Here is a 23924-nt window from a genome sequence, read left to right as displayed (position 1 = left end):
GAACAAATGCTAGTTAGTTACATCGTAGTCAGAATCGGGTAGAAGAAACTGGCACATGATATAATAAGAAGGCAAGTTAACGGATGCGCGCGTATGGAAACTAAGGACAACGAAAAAATACCAGACAATTAAGAGATAGGTTGGGAGGGTCGATGATATAAAGACGTTTGCGAGGATTAAATGTATGGCGGTGGAACAGGACCGGATGAAAAGGACCGGAATGACATTTGCCCTGCATGAAAATTGTCAGCCTGGTGGTGTCAGCCTGGTTGTACTTTGTGTAGTTCCTGTCGGAGGGTTTCCCTTAAGTAGAGAAGGTGTTCTTCAACAAATATCTTGAAACATCTCGCTCCATACATTTGCGGAGCAGGCAACCTGGCGAGTGCATTTGCGGGTTGGTCCCCGGGGTGTAATAGGTGTTGTGGATATTTACCGTTAAATATTTCGACCCACATCCTTTTGACTAAGAATTCAGTGCAACCCTCGCATTTCATCGAGTACCAGTGACAAATATGAGCTGGAGATGACAACTAGACGACTCCAGTATTTGGTGCATGCATACCTTCGAAGGATAGATGTTTTCTTTTTGTTTTTGAGAAATGTCCAAGCAGAGGAAAAAGCTGTCTTCGAATGAATTAGAGATTTCTCTCACTCTAGTTTTTGGGAAGATTGATGTTCAATAAGCCAAAGTGGTAGTTTAAAGAGCTTCGTTCAAATGTAAGCCATGTCTCTCGCGTTGAGAGTGGACTGTTTCTGGTGCCGCAAAACAATTAAAGGTACTAGTGAACGCGCAGCTGCAGCAAAGCGACCAGCGCGGCGATGGAAACATGCATCTTCGATCAACCGTTCCTCTGAACTGGCATATAACTGCGTACTGACAGGCGGCGAAAATATTAACTATTCTATGATCCAGCAGCGATCTCCACGAGCCGTGGCCACGCCAGTGCTCAAATGACGCCAAGACAGTCTACTTACAAGTTGCCCACTCCAAAGATATTACCTATGTGGACGATGCATCTGCTCTTTTTTTGTCGCAGCTTTGTAGCAAAAATAGCCAGCAACAAGGAAACTAGTTTGAAATTGTTTTTATTCAGTATTCTAAGACAGGGATAGAGAGCCAATAATTTTACTTTGTTAAATATCTTGACTCCAATCTCGACCTCCTTTATAATGTGGCTGTTTTAATGTTCTCATTGCATTTATGGTAGTAATCATAATGGATTTCAGATTATCTAGAATTTCAAAACCGCTGGAACATGATGTTCGGATTGCATATGTTTTCTGCAGGCTGCAGAAATAACGTTAATCATTTGGAAAACTGTCAAAAGAGAAATGAATACAGGTCTGTTTTATTCGATGGCGGCCTTGAGACCTTCCCATGCTTCCTTGACAGCCATGGGTATCTCTCTTGCTGGTAGCATGAAACCCTTCCTCCAATCAGGCACCCGCCATGATGGTTCAAGCTCAACGGTAAACACCTTCCTGATGCCCGCATGGTCATAGGCCCAATCCGTGCTCCTTCCGGTTACTTCATCTGAAAGGTTGTGAATCCAAGAGTGATATCTCATTTTTTATGCATGCATGTCACGCGCCACACGAATATGACAAATATTTCCTTTATTTTCAGGGAGGAGTTATTGTTTATATTTGATTGGGCATCTGCAGTTTGGCTGTACCTTGTGTAACATATCATCATTAGTTCATAAATTTGCACCAAGATTTGTCAGCGTACATCTCTTCTCTGAATATTTCATTTATGCATGAAATAATTACACCTCCTTGCATTAAGGCAAACATTGTTCAGAAAGAACTGCGAATAATGAACTCAATATGATGCTAGACAGCGGTGAACGTTTTGAGATCATGTTATTTGTTAAAGGAATGACGTCCTCACAGTAGATAGCGACGGTTTTCTGAGTTCGCCCAAGTTTCCAGCAAAGAGGCCAACAAAAGTATTGCATCCTATCCAAAAGAATGCTTAGCGCCGCTAACGAGCCTGCTTCCCAGATGGATCGTTGTACACCTTTCGACGGAATCAAGTAAACAAACACATATCTTTCTCATCATTATCAGTCGGACTATTTCCAGTGCAAGGCGAAAGCCACTCCCATCTTCCTTCATTTATCTCATTTTGTGGCCACCTTCTTCGACGCTGTCTTCCCTTGAAGACAGTTCATTACTATTAGCGACCATCGGTTGTCCTTTCTTCGCACTGCACGTCCTTTTCATGCACATGTATTTTCTATTTGCAATAAACTGTCAATAACTCTATTTTTTTCTCTGACCCACACTACAGGCTTCCTATCCCTGAATGTTACACTCACCATTTCTCGTCCAATAGCATTTTGAATTTTCTTCAACATTTTTGTTAGCCTCTGTGTTTCAGCCGCACACATGAGTACCGGTAATATGAAACTGTTATTTACCTTTCTTTTAGCGACATCGGTAATCTAGTCATATTCTCTGAGTACTTGCCAAATGAGCTCCATCCAAGTCTCATTTTCCTAGATATGTCCTTTATGGTCCTGATATTCGGTTCCTACCTGTGCTAAGTAGACATATTTGCCAACCACTTACAACGCTTCGCTACAAATTCTAAACTGCTGATTCTAATTCTAAAGTACATCAGGGCCCGTAAATGCGCATTTCATGACTTAAGCAGGCACAAGTAATTGTCATGGGTGATATAGGCCGAGAGTCCAAATCAATGAAGAGAGAGCGCCTGTCAAGATTCATTTTTGTTTCTTAAAGAACGTTCTGGCAATTATAGCAATATTATAGGGCAGGCAGGCAAATCTGGATGCTACCATATTTGTAGTAAATGGTGGCTACTTAAAATAAGTACCACTACTGATGTTTTCAAATTTTAGTCTCCGAATTTTTAAGAGTTTTCTACAACAACACCTTGCTAACTGTCAGGACGATTCAGAAAAAAATATTTCTTGCTCGTCTACAGCGTCAGCTGCGGGCCTGTATATTTCAGAAGTGCTTTCAATTATTCCTGCGTGCACAAATGTTATTTTACAGATTAGCATGAAGCATGCGACTACTATATTAGTGACAAAAAATGAAAATCATAGAAAGAATTTTGTGTATCGCCGGAACATAAATGTTTTCATACGTCACACTGTACCGCACTTACATAATGTATATCCAGTTGGTCCAAAATCAAACTGGGTGTTTCGAACCTTTCTAATAGCTTCAGTAGCCTTCAGGGATATGTTCATCTGAAACAAATAAAACAATCGTACGCTCAGAACTAAAAAAAAATACACCACAAAATTGTTCTCCATAACACAACAACTATCCTACATTTTATTTTTTTCTTATTTTGCACTCAGAAGCTCAGCAATATTAATATCCGTTTCAAGAAATTACGACTGAAGCGAAGCGTAGTAGTTGTTCTCGAAGGGAATGTGAGAGAAACGATGATTACTAGATAATGTAAGAATTTTCTGTCCCTTGTAAAAGACCGGAGGAGTTTTATTTTCCACTTTACGCGAGAAAAGTATTTCGGTATTGAGTGTCACTTAGCAGCCTTTTGCGAGCGGAGAAAAAAAAAGCACGGCAGAGATGCCCGTAAGTAGAAAATAGAAATAGTCAAATAGCTTATTACTTCACGTCTCAGGGCAGAGCTGTCAGAAATATTCAACGCAGGCATGGTTCACCTATCTGCTGTTAGTTAAGACGTTGTTAATATATACCCTTCTCTAAAACGTCTTGAAGGTATCACCTTGCGCAGAGATTCATACAGTTTTTTAAGCGCCGATATAAAGTGCACCGAACCATATTGTAGTTTTTCTGCGATAGTGTGACTCTGACCAACAGAGCAAAACAGCGCAAACTTCACAACGGACAGAGAAGGGCAGACGAGACACAGGCGCTGTGTCTCGTCTGCCCTTCTCTGTCCGTTGTGAAGTTTGCGCTGTTTTGCTCTGTGATGAACCAACTAGCTCGAGATTTTTTCTTCACTCTGACCAAATTGACGATTCACAAAACTGAAGGCGTCGCCCTTAAATTCGCCCCTGTTGACGAAGCCGCAACGCCGATGAAGCACCAGTACCCTGCCCATAACACATCATTTGCTGGGAGGACGCGCATCCGCAATTAGCAAACCTAAATCCACATCCGCACCCTCCCTGGACGCCTTCATTGTCGATGAATACCACACACCACCCACTACACCTTGACGAATGCCACCTACGCCAAAATGACGAACTCAGCTCTCCACAACCATTCCACCCATTAGAGGCCCACGCAGGAGGGGAACACGTAAGTTACCTGATTACCTCACGTCATCATTGACACAACTATCCTCTGTTGTACCCTGTAAAAACATTTTTACTGCGAATGAGAGCATTCCCTTTAGGTAGAATATCAAATATTTTATTTGAGCGTAAATTAAATTGGCATTCCTTTCTTTCTCGCGCCGGATTTGGCGATTGTGAGGTTGATTTTGTAATTTCCCGTCGTTACTGTTAATGTGAACTCACCAGCTCGTCGTAATTGGGAACGCGAATTAAGTCGTAGCCATGAGGGAACATCCAGAGCTGGCCGAAGCTGTGCACCGAAAAGAAGAACTCAATGCGATCCCTAACGTTCAGAACAGCATCTCTAATAGCACGGACTTCAGGCTCCGAGAAAGGTCTGGCCCCGCAGAACGTATCCTTGCACGGGTCGGTGCTGCTTGTTTTACCTGCAAGACACGTGCGCATGCAGTGAAACGGCAATGCCAAATACCGGGGAAAGGTATACTTTGCTTCCACTACAAACACGAGAGCGCAGGAATCTGACACTTTGCTTTATTACAAGTAGTATTTATTATGGGATATGTTAGTTTTATTTCTTCAGTTTTCATTTGCGAGTAACAAGCAGCATGCTTTCGCATTACGAAGTACAATAGCCTACGCTTCGCCTTGTGCTGCCGACTGCACTGGCCACCACTGGGCCAAAACTTCGAATCAAGTGCAGAATAAGCAACTTCCATTTTCACGTTTTTTGTCTTCAGTGTACCTCAGAAAAATACCAATGCGAATAGACAGGTTTATTTAGAATTACATAAGTGGGCCAAGTCAACAAAAAATTTTCAAAAAGCAATCAGCAATCATACAAACGAGCAGCCATGGATATTATATGGGACTCAAAAGCTATAACACCACTTCACGCAATCATCATTTGTTTTCGCAACAAACTACTGAATACTTGCTGTGCTTAACATGCGGCAGTGTGGTAGCGTTGTCATCATCATCATCATCAGCCTGATTATACCCACTGCAGGGCGAAGGCCTCTCAAATATTTCTTCACTTAGCCCGGTTCTCCGCCCACATAACTTTCTGCCGGCCCCTGCTACGCTTTCCTTCCCTTGGAATCCAGTTTGTTACACTCAGCGACCGTCCGTTATCCTCTCTTCGCATTACATGTCCTGCCCATGTCGATTTATTCTTCTTAATGTCAACTAGAATGTCGGCAACTTGAGTTATTTCTCTGACTCACTCTGCACGCTTTCTATCTCTTAATGTTACCCCTACCATGTTTCGTTCCATAGCCCTCTGGGATGTCCTCAGCTTCAGTAGAACTCTTTTGGTTGGCCTCCACGTTTCAGCCCCATAAATGAGTACAGACAAGATGCAACTGTTGTATACTTTCCTCTTCAGCGATACCGGTAAGCTGCTAGTCTAAATCTGCGAGTGCTTGCCAAATTCGCTCCATCCCAATTTTATTCTTCTTGTTATTTCCTTTTCATGGTTACTACCTGTCCTAAGTAGACATATTCGCCTACTACTTCCAGTATTTCGCTACCTAATGTAAACGTACGTTGTACGCTGCGTATATTCCCCCATAATGTTCAATATATCAATTGCCTTCTCTAACTGCCAACTGCCAAGTGCTCAATGATATGTCAGTTTTATTTCTACACTATTAATTTGCGTGTAACAAGCAGCATGCTTTCACATTACGAAATAAAAAAGCTATGTGCCACAGAATGCACAGGCCACCACTCGTCCAAAACCTCGAATCAAGGCATAATAAACCATTCCATTTTGACGTTTTTTGGCTTAATTTCACTTCAAAGATATACCAAACAGAAACAGAACACGCGTTTTTGTTTTGTTTTTTACAAGTTCTTGGAGTGAGCTGTTCAGTAAAAGTTCCGGCTTATACTATCTACAAGTATAAAGCCACCATGTCTGGGTACACGAGTTAAGAACCAGCTGGCTTGAAGTCGATCAAATACCGCGGTTTGCTAGAGCAAGTGTCGGAACGCATACATCAACGGCGGCAGGAGACCGAAATAATGGAGCTATAAGATGGCTGACTGATACCAACGACCAAGGTTGTCATTCCTTCCTTTAGCAATTACAGGCTTGTTTCTTGCTGCATTCTCAGTCCACAGTAGGCTATAGCAACACGGTCGCGTAGCGCTAAACGGAGGGTGCCAAATGACACTCTGCTTAAGGTCTCATTCTGGAATCTAGCTGCACGGTTAACTGATTGCATCACGTTTTCCTTGTTACCCTCTATGTTAATGAGGGGTAGTTTAATCGGTGAACCAAAATATTCATCAGCAATCGTGAAATTTCGATCAGTTAATGAATATTCCTCTAAGACAGTTAATCGTTCAATAGATCAAAGATTTCTTCACGTTAAAGTAGTATAGTTCTGGACTATGAATAGTGGTGCCTGCCAGCATCAGACGTCCGCCCGTGCAGCGGCCCGTTGAAGCTAGAAGAGATCAATTCCGAGGGGAGGAGCAACAAGCAAGGAGCGCCGCTTGTGAACGCATATGGGCGCTCTTGAACAAGCCCAGACAGCCTCGCCTTAGGCGCAGTCTTTCATCTGGTCTGCTACTTACGGCGGATGTATAGAAGTATTGTTTAGCCTTCCAATGGGTTGTTTCTACAAGAAGCACTACAGCATGGAGCGAGTAATCAGTAAGGGACTGAAACGACGATAAAAAAAAAATGGAATACAGTAACATAGCATTTTGCGTTGGAGTCACGTTTGTTTAGTACAGCTTGCAGACACTAATGGTGAATGAACTCTTCGCTACCGTACTTCCTTGAATTTATTCGACTAATGCAGATATTGTGATGTTTACTTATAAAAGCTCTGACGTCAATAAAAGGCATTTTATGGAGCTTTTCGAGGGCTGCGTGAGAACCTGACCTGAGCAAAAATAGGACGATGCAATGAAACAATTTATTATACAGAACGCTTCTGTAAGAAGTAGAGATTATTTTCGTACACCTTTTTTAACAAATCATACAGATATTGAATAGTTAGGAGCTGACGGCGTGGTAATTTGCGACAAGCGCATCATGCAAACGACAAATAAAATAAAATAAATAAGTACTTACTGCAGAAGCCCTTAGTGTAGAAGTTGCGGTTGCCGTCGGCCCCTACGCATTCGGTACTGAACTGGTTCTTTGAACGTGTCTTCCTCCAAAGGCGATCCTGAAAATTTAAAATGTTATGTTTTGCTCTCCTAGCTTGCACTCTTCTTCTACATTTTGAGATGGATAGGAAATGCAGTATTGTTAAACTTTCTTCTAGGTTTTTTTTTACTCACAAAACATATTTTTGAAACAGTATTCACAAAGGTTTTCTATAAAGCGGCCTCATAATTACTCTATTGATGTTTTTCATGAGATCGGCACTACATTGTTGTACTATTGTGGTATAATAGATTAACTGTGCATTAAATAGAGGGACTAAGGTTATATATGCAATATTTTCTCACACGCGAACAAAACGAGATGGTTGAGATGACAGAAAGCAGATGATTTATACCTAGGCCAACTGTGAACTGGGTCTGCTATCTTTTCACTACAGTTTTCAAAAATATTGTTTTGTGCAGTTCTCAGGCACCTACGAAAATTTTCCTTTCAGCTCGTTTACACACCATTGTGGTGAAGAGACATGAAAAGGTTGGTTACCAACGTATAGTGGCATACATATCGGCCCCCTGAGGTCAGGGAACTTCTTTCCTGAGACACACTTCTTTTGCAGAATAACTAATGTTTCCTCTTTCTATAAGCCACTATACCGGGTGTCTTTTTAAAAGTTGTAAATTTCCAGAAGAAAAGATACCACTCTTATCATTTATTTTATTTATTATCATTTGTTTTACCTCTTGGGCTATATTAGGTCTATAGTGAACACCATGTGAGAGCCTGACTGAATTTATTTGTTCACTAAACAAATATGCTAATGACCTTTATATGTCTTTATCGTTTTGTATGCTGTATATGAAGAATTGGAGCTCGTCCTTCAATGTCGTAGCCGATAAAAATGTCCTTAAGGAAGTGTAGCGCGCGATACTGCGCCCTCAATTGTCACCCTGATGCGGGTTCCCACTGTAACGCAGCATTGGCAAGCCTATGTGGCATAGAACGCACCACTCCAAATTGCAAAAAGGTATCCTTGTTCTGAGAGACCTAATTACATTTGAGGAACACAAAACACATAAGAGAGGCTTGAATGGTCTCATAAAGGAGGAAAAGAGCTGGGTGTCGTCACCACGAGGTGAAAACAGGTTTTTTTTTGTAACCTTTTCTTTATGCCTGCCCACATGTTACCGGTGCCCGGCCGCAGAGATGAAGAAAGATCAACGGAGCTCTCGCTGGAGCCACTACAGCGTAAGATGTCACAGCCACTGCGACGCCGAGGCAAAAGACATCGAGGCAAGAGTACATCCAAAAAACTGTCACTTGAATTGCCCAATTGTTAGGCTATACTATGCGAAGATTTTGCTTTTCTTTCCCTTCAAGTCGAGCTTGAGTCGAAATGCACTTCTGAAGCAGGAAAAGTGGTGCATAAAAGGTACAACTGTACTCCGGAACCAACGCATACTGAATCACTACCTTTTTCAGTAGATAATACGCATAATGTTGCAGTAAGCGCACTTTCAGTCTGTAACTGTTTTAGCACATAATAGCGCTAAAGATAAAAGACAGCGAACTCGATATCTTGTACACGGGAAGAAACTGAGCGCCAAAAACTCTCTCCTCTTTCATTTCAAGGTCACTCGCGAGTGCACCGAGCTGTGAGCCTTTATCCACAAAAATCGCTCTGCTGCTGACTAACCGTAGTATGAGAATAGACGTAGCCGTCGGGGTTGACAAGAGGAAGAATACGCCATTCGTACTTCTCCACCAGGCGACGGACCATCGTGCCATTCTCGTACTTTGTTGCCAACTGTTCCAGGGAAAAAGCAAAATGCATTAGAAAATTCATACCCTCTGTATATACGAAGAGAGCTTGAATACAATGTGAAAGTACAAACATGATTAGACCCTCTGCCTTTCCAAATATTGTAATGACGGAGTTCTTCACCGTAATTAAAACAGATGCGCGTAGCAAATTAGGCGAGTAATTGGTTCACGGACTTGCAAATATGACCATATTCCTTGTCACTAAACCATAGCTTTCATCGCAACCGGAAGGCTACCTTGATGACAGAGATTTAGCTTTACATAAATGATATTGCGTAGATATGGCATGTTTTCTTGCGCTACCTGCTGCATTCTTGAAAAAGGATCCAGAACATAACATCAGTGGCTCGGGACAGTGAATATGACTATATTTTCTAATGTCAATTAAATGATTGAGTAGTCAATATCTTGGCGAAGTTCAATAGGAGAGAGTCGGACTGCTTAATTCGTCTTTGCATGCATGAAGAGAAATGCAAATCCTTCCATGCTACATTTGGCACCAGCCCTGCGAGTTTGGTTTCTTATTGCCGCGGTACTCTATTAGTTCTATTTACATTTTATTTATTTACACATATACCGTTAGGCATTGCCGTAAGGGGGGATATATAACTAAGCAAAATACAATCGTGCATCAAAGAAATCTGATAATTCTTCATTGCAATACATTACAATAGTGCGAAGTTTTCACCTCAAAAATTGCTGCGCAAAGGACAGCTATGCTTAAAACACTGCTTTAAAATAGGTAACATGAAAGGGGATTCCAAGTGAAATAAAACCTTAAGCGTTCAGCGCTATAACGAATACGTCATTATATAGAAGCCACTAAAGGAAGCAAAGTATTCCAATCAACCACCGTTTACAGAAAGAATGTTTAAAAGAATGCGTCTTGCATTGAAATGGTTTGATCTTTTTTTGGGTGGTCTCTTCTGTACTATACAGAGCTTGGGGGCTGAAAGTAACTTAATTTTCGGATACCAGTGAAATCGTGACGTTTATTATGTAATAACTTAAGGCGGAGACATTTTCTTCTATTACTCCACGCTTGCCATTCTAAAATTTTCTTCGCACTTGTAATTCTCAGATTCCTATTATATTCCCCTAAAACAAAATGAGCAGCTCGGTGCCGGAAAATTTAAACTTTCGCTTTTAATGATGCGGTTCCAGGATCTCACGCAGTGCATGTGTACTCCAAAATAGAGCGAAAATTCTAGAAACAAAGTCTTTGTTTCAGAGAATGGAGAACGGTTTTTAAATTGCGATACAGAAACCTAGGCATTTTTGCACTTCTGGATACCATCTAGTAAACATGTTTGTTCCCAAGATAATTCTGATCTAGGCATTACACCCAGGTATTTAAATTCAAGCAAAGGTTTAATCAACATGTTGATTACAACACTGCTAATGGTTTAAAGAAAAGGCAGGCAGTGGAGCACGTCTTGAAAAAGTCATATGCATGGTTTTGTTCAAGCTAATGTCCATTTTCAACATCCTACACCTGTGAACGATTAAATCAACACCTTTTTGTAGAATCCTCTTTAGTTATGATGTGTGATATGTAATGTGATCATAGTTCCTTGACAATGTGAGACCTTTCACATGCAAATGAGCATCATGGTAGTGATTAAAACTTATTCTCTGTTCTTGCAACTGGGAGGCAGATAAAACACTGCATTTAATTGAGATATCAAGACACAGGAGATTGTTTTCGTGATTAGATCAATCGTTTTGTGTCCAGCTGCTTGATAAACACCTCATTTTGCTCTACAGGAAGCAATTCGAAAAGGTGGGAGTGCATATGATGCTCCGACTGTGTCTTTAAAAATCTAACCAACTTGGCCTACTACTTTCAGAGCGGCACGCTGGTCGTGGACTTTGACACTCGCGGATATTCAGCCGTAATACAAAAAAGGCACAAACAAACCCATGTAAATATTTTTGGTCACTGAACGCTATTTCGACGTAAATGCTCACTACAGTATTGTATTTTAGGAAGTAAAAAGTATTACAAAAAAATCTTACAGCCGCCCACATCGCTGCATAAGTAAAATTTAACAATGTTCGACTAACGTCTTTGCTTCTGCAAAGCGAATATTTCTGTAAAGCACAAATAATCTGCTTCTTCTCGTGCAACACGAATATTTAAAGCAGCCGCTTGCTGAGAACTGCATTAGAAAATGTGGGAAAGGTTTTCTAAAATAAATAAACTAGTGTAGGTTCAGTACCGCAAAGCGTTAAAGGCCTATTCGCACCAAGTTCATTTGATTACCATATAATTCTCTTTCTCTACAGTTCACTGGCATCACCCTAGTTCATGCAAGTCATATGTAACAGCACCACTGTACTTGCCTGATCTATGAAATAGAGGCAAGCAGAGGGAGCGATCCATTCCCTTGCGTGTATGCCACACTCCATGAACACAATGGGTAAGTTTTCCTTCGCCTTGATCTGGAAAGCAACATGTAAGAGACATATTGAGTAGTGTTCATGTTTATACGAGCAATCATGCAAATACAATGAAGCGTTGAGACTTTAGTGTGAACCAATGGGGGAGTGTGGCTAGCTTTTGGAGGCACACATTTACTCCGTTCTTCTCGATGCCAATGCGTTTTAATTTCTACGGATTTCATTTTCTTCAGTGGGCCCTTCTTACGTGTAGTTGTGTAAGTCAATACAAAGAGAGATTTAAAAACAACATCGGTAGAGACTCTTAGGACGGCCCACGTGTGAGAACGGAAAACTATTACCGTTTTTTGTCGCCATATATCTGCAAGTGCATTTTAAATGCATTCATTTTTTGACGGCAATGAAATGTGTTTGCATATCTCCTACTTATTAGACCAGTGATAACCGTGCATTCTTTCTCCAAATGCTTTGTTAGCAGGGAGCCCTCTCTCTCGCACATCTGACAGCATTTTTGCAGTATTGTACTTATTTATGCCGTCGCTGTACCTTTTCGGATTAGAAGCATTTGCGAGGCATATCCTTTGAGCTCTTGCTCGTAGAGGGCTCGATCTCGATCATGCAAACTTAACTGCCTGCAGGCTGACTTCGTGACACCCGAACAATCTACTTACCTACACCAGCAACGCCATGAGGTGCATATCCTTCCAAAAAGCTGTGCTTGCCCCCCCCCCCCCTTCTTTCTCCTCTTCCCCTGTCATCGCATTTGAGACGTGCATTATAAATCACGCTTAAGCTGCGCTCTCTTCCATCTTCATGTGCCTACCATAGAGAGTGAATCGACTCTATGTAACCAGTATACCTCCCCACGCATCTCACCGGGACCCTTCGGCACTCTGAGACCTGTGGCCATCAATGACTTCTCCACTGCCCTCCCGTTTTTAGGGCTTTCGCCTGAAACATTTATTTCTAGTGAGATAAACGCCACGGCTTATTGAGCGCTTACAGGTCTTTTCGTGATATCGCTTCGTCCTCCGAATTGTTGTCTACATCTGCGGAGCGGCGGATAAACATGCTTATGGCTTTCTTCGCTACATGATGTCGTAAAGATGCTCCTGTTAAATGCTTCACGGTAGAAAATTCTTTGTATTTGAATTAATTACAGTAAATATTCATATACTACTACCACGATAAAGAGCACGAGCAATTCAGACCAAGAAAAAAATTCTTCTTCTTGCTGCTTTGGCATCTGAGAATATGCGTGTTTTTTTTTATTAGCGCCAGCCGACTTCCCCGCTGGACAATCGCCGAGAATGAGAAATGGTGAAGAGAACTTCCGATTTTTAATGCAGCGGGGAAGGACGAGGCAATGATTTTCAAGTTACTTTTTGATACAAAGTTTAAAACGAATGCATTGTAGTGAGAAGCGGGCTGAACTGTGAGGGTATTCGGCGGTAATATATGATTCAGATAAGAAAATTCATGCCGAGGCACTAGTAATTGTGAGGATGGCATGTATATTCTCTAAACAATTAACCCTCGTTGTCAGGTTGAAACATCAAATGATTAGATGAAAGTCATTGACAAAGTAGTGGGTTTCACAGCCGTTCTTTCAATATTTACCTATGATATAAGTAATTTAGCTTTGGTAATCAAAATGAGAACTTTACGAGCTTTTCGCCTGGCAAATATGAAAGGAACACTTAACGAACAGCATAACAGGACTGTTCCCGGCTAAACCATTCTTAAACTACCACTTCTTACTGGTTCTAACCAAAGCTAAACTTCCGTTATTTCGTTTTATATTTCAGAGGCTGCAAGCCAATTCTAAGCCAACACTAGAAAATTTCCAGTGTTTTCAACAAATCTTGCAGTATCGACGATGTGTGGAATCCCACAAATTCCTGCGTGCTTTTGTCAACAAGATAATATACACCATTCCAGAAAGTACAAATGATAAAACTTCGGCCGTCTATAACTGACTAGTTGACGAACCTAGTATTCTTTGTAATACCCTCAATTCTAGAATACATCTCCAGCAATGCTTTCATGTGTCTGTAGTATAATCACTCACGTGAACACCGAAGAGATCCCGTCCTTCGAACGATCTTCCAATGGACGTGTAGTTCACGTGGTCGTAAATTTTTGCATAGTCCTTGAGGGCACCCATCAGCTGTAAGTGGATGGAGAGCATAGCTTGATATATTGGTGAGCTTTGTAGTCATAGATCTCTTCTGTGCTGGGAGCATTGGTAGAAGCTTTCAGAGTTGTCATGGCACTTGGCTTTATACATTGTATTAATACAAAAAGCCAGGTGCATGAATAAATGAATAAGCGTAAAAGGTTTAACTTGATGCGAAATTTTAATTTCTTGTTTGTTTGTATGAACCGCAGTTATTGTTAATAAGCAAGATAAAGAAGATCGCCTTCAAGGTAGTAACGTAAATATTGAAGATTGTTCATTGGTCCCACCTATGCTGTAAGAATGAAAGTCTTTCCTAATAATAAAATTTGTTCACTATTTTGAGAAGCCTAACAAATGCCGAATAAAGTCGAGAAAAAAATCGACGCACGCGGGCCTCGTACACACCTCCTCATACTTCAGGTATCTGTCGAAGAGTGACTTCTCTGTGGAATAAGTCGTGAAGCGCATGTCCTTCCGTTCGTTGTCGATCAGCCTGTAGAGAAGCAAAACAATGTATTACGTGAATTGAAATTACATGATGGAAATGTTGTATTGTGTATGTGTATTTAACGCACTCGCATTTGGAGAGTCGATTTATCGGGAATTTAAATATATTTGCTAACACGTCATATTTATGATCTCTTTCGTCTTCTTGAAGTAGTGTCACAGGCTGCTACATCGTGATCATCAGTATTGCGCACCAAAAGCAGCGGCATGGAAGCCAATCAGCAAACAAGTAAAACTCGATTCAAAAATACTTTTTTGACTTATAAATTGCATTCATTGTAATATTGTAAAATCGGATTAGGAGTTTCCTTGCCGTAGAAGTCAACAGAGACGTCAGTCTGCAAATGTATGTGCTCTTTATAATGTTATGACTGTATAAAGGGTTCCGCGTATATGTACTGCACCGTGGTGCCACCAGTCCCTGTCGTTTTGTGCGCTATTCAAACTTTAGAGCTTATGTGACATATCTGTAATTCTGGCTTTTGCATTCTCCTGAGCCTGCTGTTGACTACCGAGCGGATGTAGTAAAAAGTAACGTAGTCTGATGAATGGTGACAAATGCACCTGCACGAGTTTGAAGATAATAATTTCTCGTTGGCTTCTTGAAAGCGTTTTCTTACATAAAGCGGCAAGAAATCTGCTTTTTTCTGTCTTCGCAGACTTCGGACCACCATACTTATCTATATTAGCGTTTTCCTAAAGTTGAGGAGGCATATGCTACAACGACTGTGACAACAACGTCCTTTTCGGAGTCCTTGACAAGACTTACAGCGCTGTGATAAACTTTCAGCTAAAGACGAGATGCTTGCCACAGTAGCTGAACACTTAATGTCCGTCCTAACATGCATCCAGAGTTACAGCCTCAAAATAAGGAAGATACTGCTTGGGCCTGATGAAACGCGCATTTTTCTCATATTCTAGAAAAAAAAATTAAAAGGACTCTTTTGACTCACCTTAAGATTAGACGCGATACCGTGCGCGCTCATTGCCACATTTGTTCGTACCCAAATACTATTTTGATCATAGCCACATCTTTGCCTTTTATTTAACGATGTTCATGTTTCTGCTCAGCCTGCCGGGCTTTAAGGGCCAAATACAATAACCGGCAGCTGTCTAATGTTGCAGGTTTTCTTCGTCCTCAGAGTTACGGCGCTTCTATTCCGTTTCTGATGTTTGCACCTCAGCATCCTGCTTTCGCTTCAACTGTCTAGTTGAATCCTACAAAGCGCTTTTTGCTGCCCTCTAGGAATCCGTCTTCAGACTTGTCCTTGGTGATCGAGTAGCGTCATCACGACAAAACACATCCTCAAACAAAGCCCCCCACAATTACACAAATTTAGTACAATGTCTGACACTGTCAGCACTACATTGTTTGACAATATCAGTGCACAAATACCAGCCTCAGGTCATCGCTCGTGTTGATCGGCGCACATACAAGGTTATGTGTCTGCAGCACACTGGTTTCATTCACTAAACCTCAATATTTACACATTAAGCAATCAATCACCCAATCACATTTTCTATCATCCCCAACCAACTTGTACTTAATATGTCCTATATGCTTTTTACAAGGCACCTACAATCTTATCGTTCTCAATTTCGACTCGCTCTTAACCTGCAGTTTAATTATAATGCATTAAAACATAGAGGCGCCATCTACCTTGTCAAAAGTGCATCAGGTATTTAGTTCCGGTGGCTGCCGCATCGCATCACGGTGCCACTCAAATATTTGAGCATCACGGCTCAGGTGGCTCAGGTACATAATTTATACTTCTTCAAAAGCAAAAATGCATGGGCAACAGCTTTTCTGCGCAATAAGAACAGTGCGGTACGCAGACAAATATTGAGGGTTTCAACGCTGCTGAGCGGAATGTCGAACAAAAACTTTGGCTGTGGGTGACCGGGCGTTATATCGAACGCAATGAGCGTACCGTTGTAAGCATCGAAGTGCACCGGTGTTTTATGCAGAACCCACTTTCATGCATTCCGCATGTGGTACCGTCAAACGATTTCCCGCGATCCCAAGGGATACCCGCCGACCTCATCTAACCCAGCGCAACCGGACTTTAAACTGCTCCCCTGTTTTGGGGCAAAATGAAGAGTTGACCACGAGCAAGGCTTCACTCTGTCAGCTCTCCACTCGAATGGCGTAGTTGACCGACCGTTCGTTCACTTCCTCGTCTACGGCCGTTCGTACTGTCGCAGATGTCGCCAAAGCCTACCTTTTTCTACGGTTGTGGATCCACTGCGGGCGGTTTGTGAGCCGAACGGATCGCTTTTCCTAAGTCTCCAATGTTAGCTTCGCGCGCTTGGCATTCCGGACCCTCTACAGTGAAGCAGCTCTCTGAGAAAAATCCCCGCTTGTGTTCAGACGCCGCTTGCAAACGACGGCTGAAACCCTCCCACTCCCGCACAACAACCAGAGGACACAGCCCAAGATTTGTCTCGTGTATGTTCAACTTCGTACTAGCTAGGTGAGCGCGGCGCTCCTATCAAGACCCCACTCCGCGAGCCGCTCTAGAGGCGCACGAGCGAGGCGCCTACAGACCCAGTGCCACGCCCTGAAAACGCTGAAAAATGTACGCATCTCCATGGAGTTTCTCTGGCGCGCACGCTACTGTGTGGTTGCAAGACTTCGTAGGCTGAAACCAGCCGAAAGAGTTGACTGCTACTTGTAGGTTTTCCCGGAGCGACTTCCATCGCCTTTGCACACGCTCGATGCTGTCAGTGCGATTGCAACACCAGGATTTTAAGGCACATTTCGCATATTCAATGCTTGCCGTAAACCTAGCGGTTAGCTGTGCGCGGTGCTCCCGGCAGAACCTCAGACGCTACCTTCTCCACATATCTTCCTAAACGTATTGATTTTTAAGCTGTTGTTGTCTGCCGAGCCAAAGCGAGTGCCGCCGTGGAGCGGCGGCACTCGCTGTTGTCAATTTACTGTGCGCACTTTTCTACGTACGGCACCAGCGATGTCAACAAACGCAAACAGAAATCGCAGATACAGTGCGAAAGGTAGTCCCGGAAATCGTTAGGATACAAGAACTGCAATAGTGCAAGCCAGCCAAAAACCGGCGAACGTCTTCCGGCGGCAGCGCGAGCGCGCAGTGAGCGCCGCTGAAATATATGACATGGACTGATATCCACTCCGCGCGTGCCTCAGTTCGCACCTGACGCCTCACGCATGCGCAGACCGACTGCAGCATAAGATCTTGCGCGTAGGCGCGCCGCTCGTGTGCCCCATAGAGCGGGGCCTATCGCGAGGCGCGCGGAGAATACCCGTGGCAAGCGTCCACACAGCTGCAGAAACCGGAGGCTGCGGCGGAGCTAGGCGCTGCGAATCACGCGACGCGCTGCCAAGGCTCTAGAGCAGCTGCGGTCAAATGAAGGTCAAATTTCTAGCGGCGGCGAAATTCGGCTCCACTAGGTTAGTAAAGCTTTCGGTTTGAGAACAGTTCCGAGCACGCGTATTCAAGCAACCACATAACTCATAGGACAGAAAACTATAAGGGTTTAACGTATCTAAACCGAATAGTACGCGCATGTTCGCACCAAGATGGAAATTGTTGAAGACGAAGATGTTCAACGGACAGCCCGAGATACAACTGCATTTTAAGGCACAGGGTTATCGGCTGCGGCAATAGTGGCGAAGTTCCGTACTCGCTTCCTGTGTGTCTGGATTCACAACCACTCCGCTTCGACACACTTTCTTTTCGTTGCGCTCGACGGAGACTTCATATAAGATGCATGGTCGAGATTGAGCGGAAAAGCAGTGCTTTCCCATCAAAAATGGGACGAAAAGAACCTAAAGGTTGCTTCGCCGTATTATTGTAATGAGACTAAGTGCAAAAGCTCTGCATTTGTCTCTTAAGGAGAAAGCCTTTTATTATCTCATTAGTGACGTGTATGGTACCTTTTAAAAGGAGGTGTATATAGAACGTGTAACCAGCGAGTGCCCTCATGAACTCATTAATAAGGGAAACATTGGGGCTGCGCAAGACTCGAACCAGCATTTTTCCATGTTGCAGCGCAGCGACGCTGGAGGGCTTTGAGGGAAATATTACTTTTAAAAGTAATATAAAGAAAAGCCATAAAAAGAGATGTAACATATATTAAAAGAAAAAAAATTATCGAAAGCGCCCAAGCAACGCTAAAGCTTTCGCATTACTTCAGTACAGGTTTTGAAGTTCACTAAAATATTTACAATAATTTTTGGTGCTAGAGTATTTGAGCCAAAAGTGCATAGTTTTAGAAATCATCGAAGTTTTCAGGCTTCTGTGAATTTCAAGTGGCGCCCAGTTTGCTTTTTGAAAAATTTCTGTTATGAAAGCATTTTATATTTCAAATTTAAAAAGCGCCACAGCTCAAATACTGACATTTTCTTATATATATATTTTCGTCGAAGATTAGCAGTATATATACAGTTGACAATTTCGCTTCATGTATTCGGATATAAGCTTGTGGAAAATAGGCAAGATATCAAAACCTAATAAAATCAGTGCATACTTTACTACACGTTTCATTGTCTACCATAATGACAGCAGTGATTGGCTTACTCTTGAACATTTGAGGAAGTGGTAGTGACGGTCATTCCCGACCGTGATGCGAAGTTCACGAATTCGTCGGCGACTTCGGGACTGAGTCGCAAGAGCGCAGGCGCTCCGAACCCGTTCGGCTCCTGCCAGACATCGACCTGCGTTTAAGATAAGCATGCATTGCGACGAAGCAGCACAGGGAAGTTACGGACACCTCTTATCTCTGCTAAGACAGACTTTAGTGCAGGTCTCAGCAATAATAAACGTGACAGCCTGGCCAGGCTTTAGATATTTTCTCCAAGAGCGACCCTTGCCACTCTTATACGCCATATGTCTACTCTGGTTTATATGCCCATACTGCATGTCAGAGAGATTCATATATATATGCAATCTCTGGTAGTGCAGTTTTTGTACTGGTTGTAGTACTGCAAGTGAAAACAGTAGTAGTAATGGTGATAATTGATAAATCACCTTATTAATATATCATTAATATATCACCTCATGTGTGATATATTCTTGAGGGTCATTTTTCGACATAATTATGTTGTCCACAACATGCGAGATGACTGGTAAAATAATGTTCGCGGCTACGGGGGCGGGGGGGGGGGGGGGGGGGTAGGTTTTTGAAATATTCGAAGATGTAGCAAGCAGCTGGAATTTCCGCTTTCATATAACATTTAAATTAGCGTCACGAAATTCATTAACCCACACTGTTCATCGCGTAAACATGTAACGCCGATCTGGAAACAACAGGTGTCTACGCCAGAAATGATCAGCGACTTTCGGAGCCAAAGAGAACAGAGCACCTGCGTTTCGACGTGCCTCCAAAAATTCGGTGGCAGATAACAACATGTCAGAGGCACCCTCGCAATTTTTTGACATTGCGGACTTTTAACTTGACGCTGAAAGTACCCAGAAGTCTCTTATTTCCACCTCTTCCCAAATCATAGGGCTTCCCTAGTTGGAAGGTCCTTCCATCGTCACCATGCTACGATCGTGTCGTGATGGCACAGAACAGACCGTATAGTGCCGTGAGTTTCGCTTTTGGTGGAAATTATATTGCAGCCATAACTTGTTCCAAACATTGGTATTATTCATGAAGGACTCTCTCCGCAGGTTTTGTAAAAAAAACAGTCTGTGAGAGTTGATAAAGGCATTTCGCGCATTTCGCTTATACTTGTAACCTACTCTTTTCCCGTTCACGGTAACAAATTTATTCCGGTGCCATGTTAAAGGCCCACACCTAATTATTTCGGCGTTATAGAATCTCTAATCTATAGGCGCTCGTAAGAGAGGAAGCTACGTCTGCACTTATAAATACATTTAAGAAAAAATGCACCATGTTTTTAAACACAAGGTAACACAATGTAGACTGCCCTGATGTCGCCTTGTCTGAAAAGTCAATAACAAGTTTACTGTTTAAACCGGCAATAGAATGTACGCTGCCATGATGTCACCTTATTTGAAAGATGAATAACAAGTTTTCTGTTATGCCCAGATTCGATCGCGACCGCGGCGGCTGCGTTTCGATGGAGGCGAAACGAAGAGGTGTCCGTCTGTTGTGCGATGTCCGCGCACGGTAAAGATCCCCAGGTTGTCGAAATTACTCCTTTGCTCTCCTCTACGGCTCCTCTTTCTCTCTCTTTCCACTTTCACTGCCACCTTCCTCTCTTCCCTTACGGCGCGGTTCAGGTATCCACAGGAAAAGTGTGACTGACACTGCCCATTTCCCTTCCTGTGAACCAATTATTATTATTATGCCCGAATTTTGTTTTCCTGCGTCTGAAGAAGCGAGCAGGACATTCTTGTGAGAAAAGGGTGTACTTCAAGCACAGCGGCCATGGTGCGTGCTATACGGGCTCAATAGCTTCTCGACAGCTTTAGACATTTTAAACATTTCGTTGTATGAAAATCTCCGATACTTGCTCGCTTCATTGCCAGTGCCACTTTTAATAGTTAAGCCGAAAAGAGTTCCCCCCCCCCTTCCCCCCTCCCAGATTCAATAATAAACTTAAGATATCTTTGCGTCTTCCACAGGCGAAAAAAATCAACGCCAGTATCTTCTTAGGTTAAACAGCATTTCGGCCTATTTTCAAAAGCGAATGACAAAGCTTAGAAAAAAGTTAAAAAAAGTGAAGTAGCCCGGGCGCAGTGAGCCATGCATCCTGCTCTGGTGACATCATGCCTTTGTGAACCGTTCATGTTATTATATTATTATTATTATTATTATTATTATTATTATTATTATTATTATTATTATTATTATTATTATTATTATTATTATTATTATTATTATTATTATTATTATTATTGTTATTATTATTATTATTATTATTATTATTATTATTATTATTATTATTATTATTATTATTATTATTATTATTATTATTATTATTATTATTATTATTATTATTATTATTATTATTATTATTATTATTATTATTATTATTATTATAACTCACCTTGAAGCGCTCCTCCAAGGCCAGTAGCAACCTAAAATGAGCCTCTGTTGTGGGAGCCACAGATACCAATCGGTGTCTGCAATAAACCAGGATATAATATATGTAGATTCACCTATGAAAGAGACACTGTTCATGTGAAAATGATAGTGACAGAGCGGTCTAATATAATTCGATGGCCGGTTCTCCTACGGCTTGTTTCCAGTGTCCAATGAAGTGCAGAAATTCACCTCTCAATAAACAAAAGTCCTGATCCCTTACGTTTAGAGTACCAATATAAATTCTATTTCACTAAAGGTGTTATTTAAACATAACAGTATCAAGATATATAGCCCATTAAAGAAGTGTTTAGTAAGCGAAATGATATTTGGAATAGCTAATTAACACTAAGGCCCCATGTCAGCGTATATTATAACTATGCTAATATGATTCTTTCAATTTTTGCCGCCTTCACATTCCTGGCTGTTAGAAATGTCAGTATCACAAGCACTAAACAGTGCAGTATTAAAGTACTTTTTTTTTAAGTAACCTTCATCTCCGTTCGCTCTCAAAGGTTATTTTTTGAGGACGTTTCTCGCTATAGTGTTGACAACACAACTCAACGTTACCTTCAGTAGGGCGCCTTGACAAGGAAGAACAGAGGCTGATAAATACATGCTATCATGTATGATGCAGTCTCTGAATGAAAATAACAGCGTGGTAGAACTTCTGTGTTATCTGAAGAGAACACTCGCTCTTTTGCTCTTTTGTTGAAGCTTGAGAACGAGCGGAGCAGACGAATAGTAACTTGCTACCACCCTTCTTAATTTGCTTTCACGCCGATGAATACCAGTTAAGCAAGCAGGCATAACAGTTATGAACTCTCTCTACAGTGTACTGAACAGCACCCTAATAACCCCACTAACCACTGCACGAGGTCCAGGCCAGGGCAAAACATTCCTTTCATCTGTTGCGATGCCGTTGAGGTATTACAGCATTTCAAAGAAACGTAACCCAATCCCCGTAATTATCGCTTGTAGAAGTACGGCTGAATTGCACAGCTTTCATTAACGATATGCAAATACCAATGTATTCATACATTGAAGGTATCTCCTACAAACCTTTCACATCTTGCAGCCAGTCAAGTTTTGAAATGGAATTCCGCACAGGCGACATTTTAGAGCTACGGTTTTTGATTGAACTGGCTATGTTAAAGTGTTTCTTTTCGCAAACATTCGTCTATGTGAACTATTGGTACAAAACGATAAAATAAGAGGATGCTATAGTTGAAAGTAAAGGTCAGCTTTAATTTCGCGTCCCATGGACTACATACTGTGTTCTCCCTGGAACAGTCTTGAGTGAAACGATCGTTCAATTCGACTTCCAGAAAACTGGACTAAACTCAATATCCCTGATTGAAAGCGTTTCTGACAATTTCAGTTTGCTATAGTGCTGAAAGCTGAAAGCGACTAAGGGAAGCTAGTTTATGCTGCCGAAACATATTCAAGAGAGTTCCCTTCATACAACTATTCTCATTAGGCCTCTTTTAGCGTTTGGTTTTTCCCGCGTTGCTTGTGCGATCAAATTTACTTTCTTTTGACGAGCCCATAAGACAGCAGTTGGCTAAGTGTCTTTTAAGGATCTTCCTATCAAGCGCTACCTATCAATACAACAGCATTGTTTGAGCATGTTCGAGGATTGCGGTGATTCCTGCGATGCTAAATCTATTCGTAGTGCCCTGAATGAGATTTCTACGGGTAGCATAGAGACGAAGTTTGCAATCAAACATTGCAGCGCGAACCAATAAATGAATTCCAATGAATAAACATAAACCTCATCCAGTGATATCATTCGTGGTGCAAGCTGCTCGTCCTATAAGATTTAAAATTATCGCATAAAATTCGGCCTATTATATCCTGGACAGTTTCAAGCACTGGGAGACTTTCTATTTAATGAAAAAAAAAGTACTTGAGAAACGTTAATTCCTATATATTTGGAGCATTACTAATATTTCAAACTAGATTTCAAATAACGTGATAAGGTACTTACTACGGTGTCTGTTGCTAAAGTACCTTATTCGAAGAGCATTTTATTTTAATCGTAGCGATCAAAATGGGACTCATTTAGTCTCCGAAAATTTACAGCGTTTTTAAAATTGAGTTCAAAATCAATAAAGTAAAGCATTTTGAAACCCCACAATACCAGACAAACAACGTTTTACACTCTTAGATTTTGAAAAATTATATATAATATTTCAAGACTTACCCTGTGTAGTCGACACGCAAGGTTGTCTTTGATTGCGGCAGAGCACTCGACAGTGCTAGTGAGAATAAAAGGGCAACTGCAATTCTTAACTTTGCGTACCCCATGTCAAAGTACGACGCTGTCCTTTCCTGAGAGCTTAGTCTTCTGTGAAAGAGCTTGCAGCTGCATCTTGACTCAGGCTGAAAGGCTTTATAAAGGGCTTCTAGCGTTTTATCTCTACGACGTTTATTGCCAGTAGCTACCCACTAATACCTTGAGTTCGTTTTCAGGTGGTTGCTATCTGATCGAGCATTGCAGGCAACCACTCAAAGCTTTTAAACGGTGCTGACAACCCATGACGACACTTCAATTGTCTTTTGTAACACGCCTCCCACTCAC

General features: G+C 41.8%; 1 protein-coding gene across 1 annotated transcript; it reads right to left on the bottom strand.

Annotated features, from left to right (window-relative positions):
* Positions 1–1078: 1078 nt before the first annotated feature.
* On the bottom strand, positions 1079–23714 carry LOC146189260 (zinc carboxypeptidase-like). Its single transcript, XM_084603234.1, has 11 exons — positions 23547–23714; positions 21306–21381; positions 18865–19001; positions 14207–14294; positions 13691–13789; positions 11563–11661; positions 9089–9199; positions 7360–7456; positions 4494–4696; positions 3143–3227; positions 1079–1534 (listed from the first exon to the last, which is right to left on the bottom strand). Exons 1-11 carry the CDS (start codon positions 23648–23650, stop codon positions 1350–1352), a joined length of 1284 nt encoding a protein of 427 aa, XP_084459360.1. The 5' UTR covers positions 23651–23714; the 3' UTR covers positions 1079–1349.
* Positions 23715–23924: the final 210 nt, after the last annotated feature.

This window comes from Amblyomma maculatum, chromosome 5 (genome assembly GCF_055883805.1).
Source record: "Amblyomma maculatum isolate TAMU_Amacu chromosome 5, ASM5588380v1, whole genome shotgun sequence".
NCBI lineage: Eukaryota > Metazoa > Arthropoda > Arachnida > Ixodida > Ixodidae > Amblyomma > Amblyomma maculatum.
This window is presented reverse-complemented; position numbering and strand designations above follow the sequence as displayed.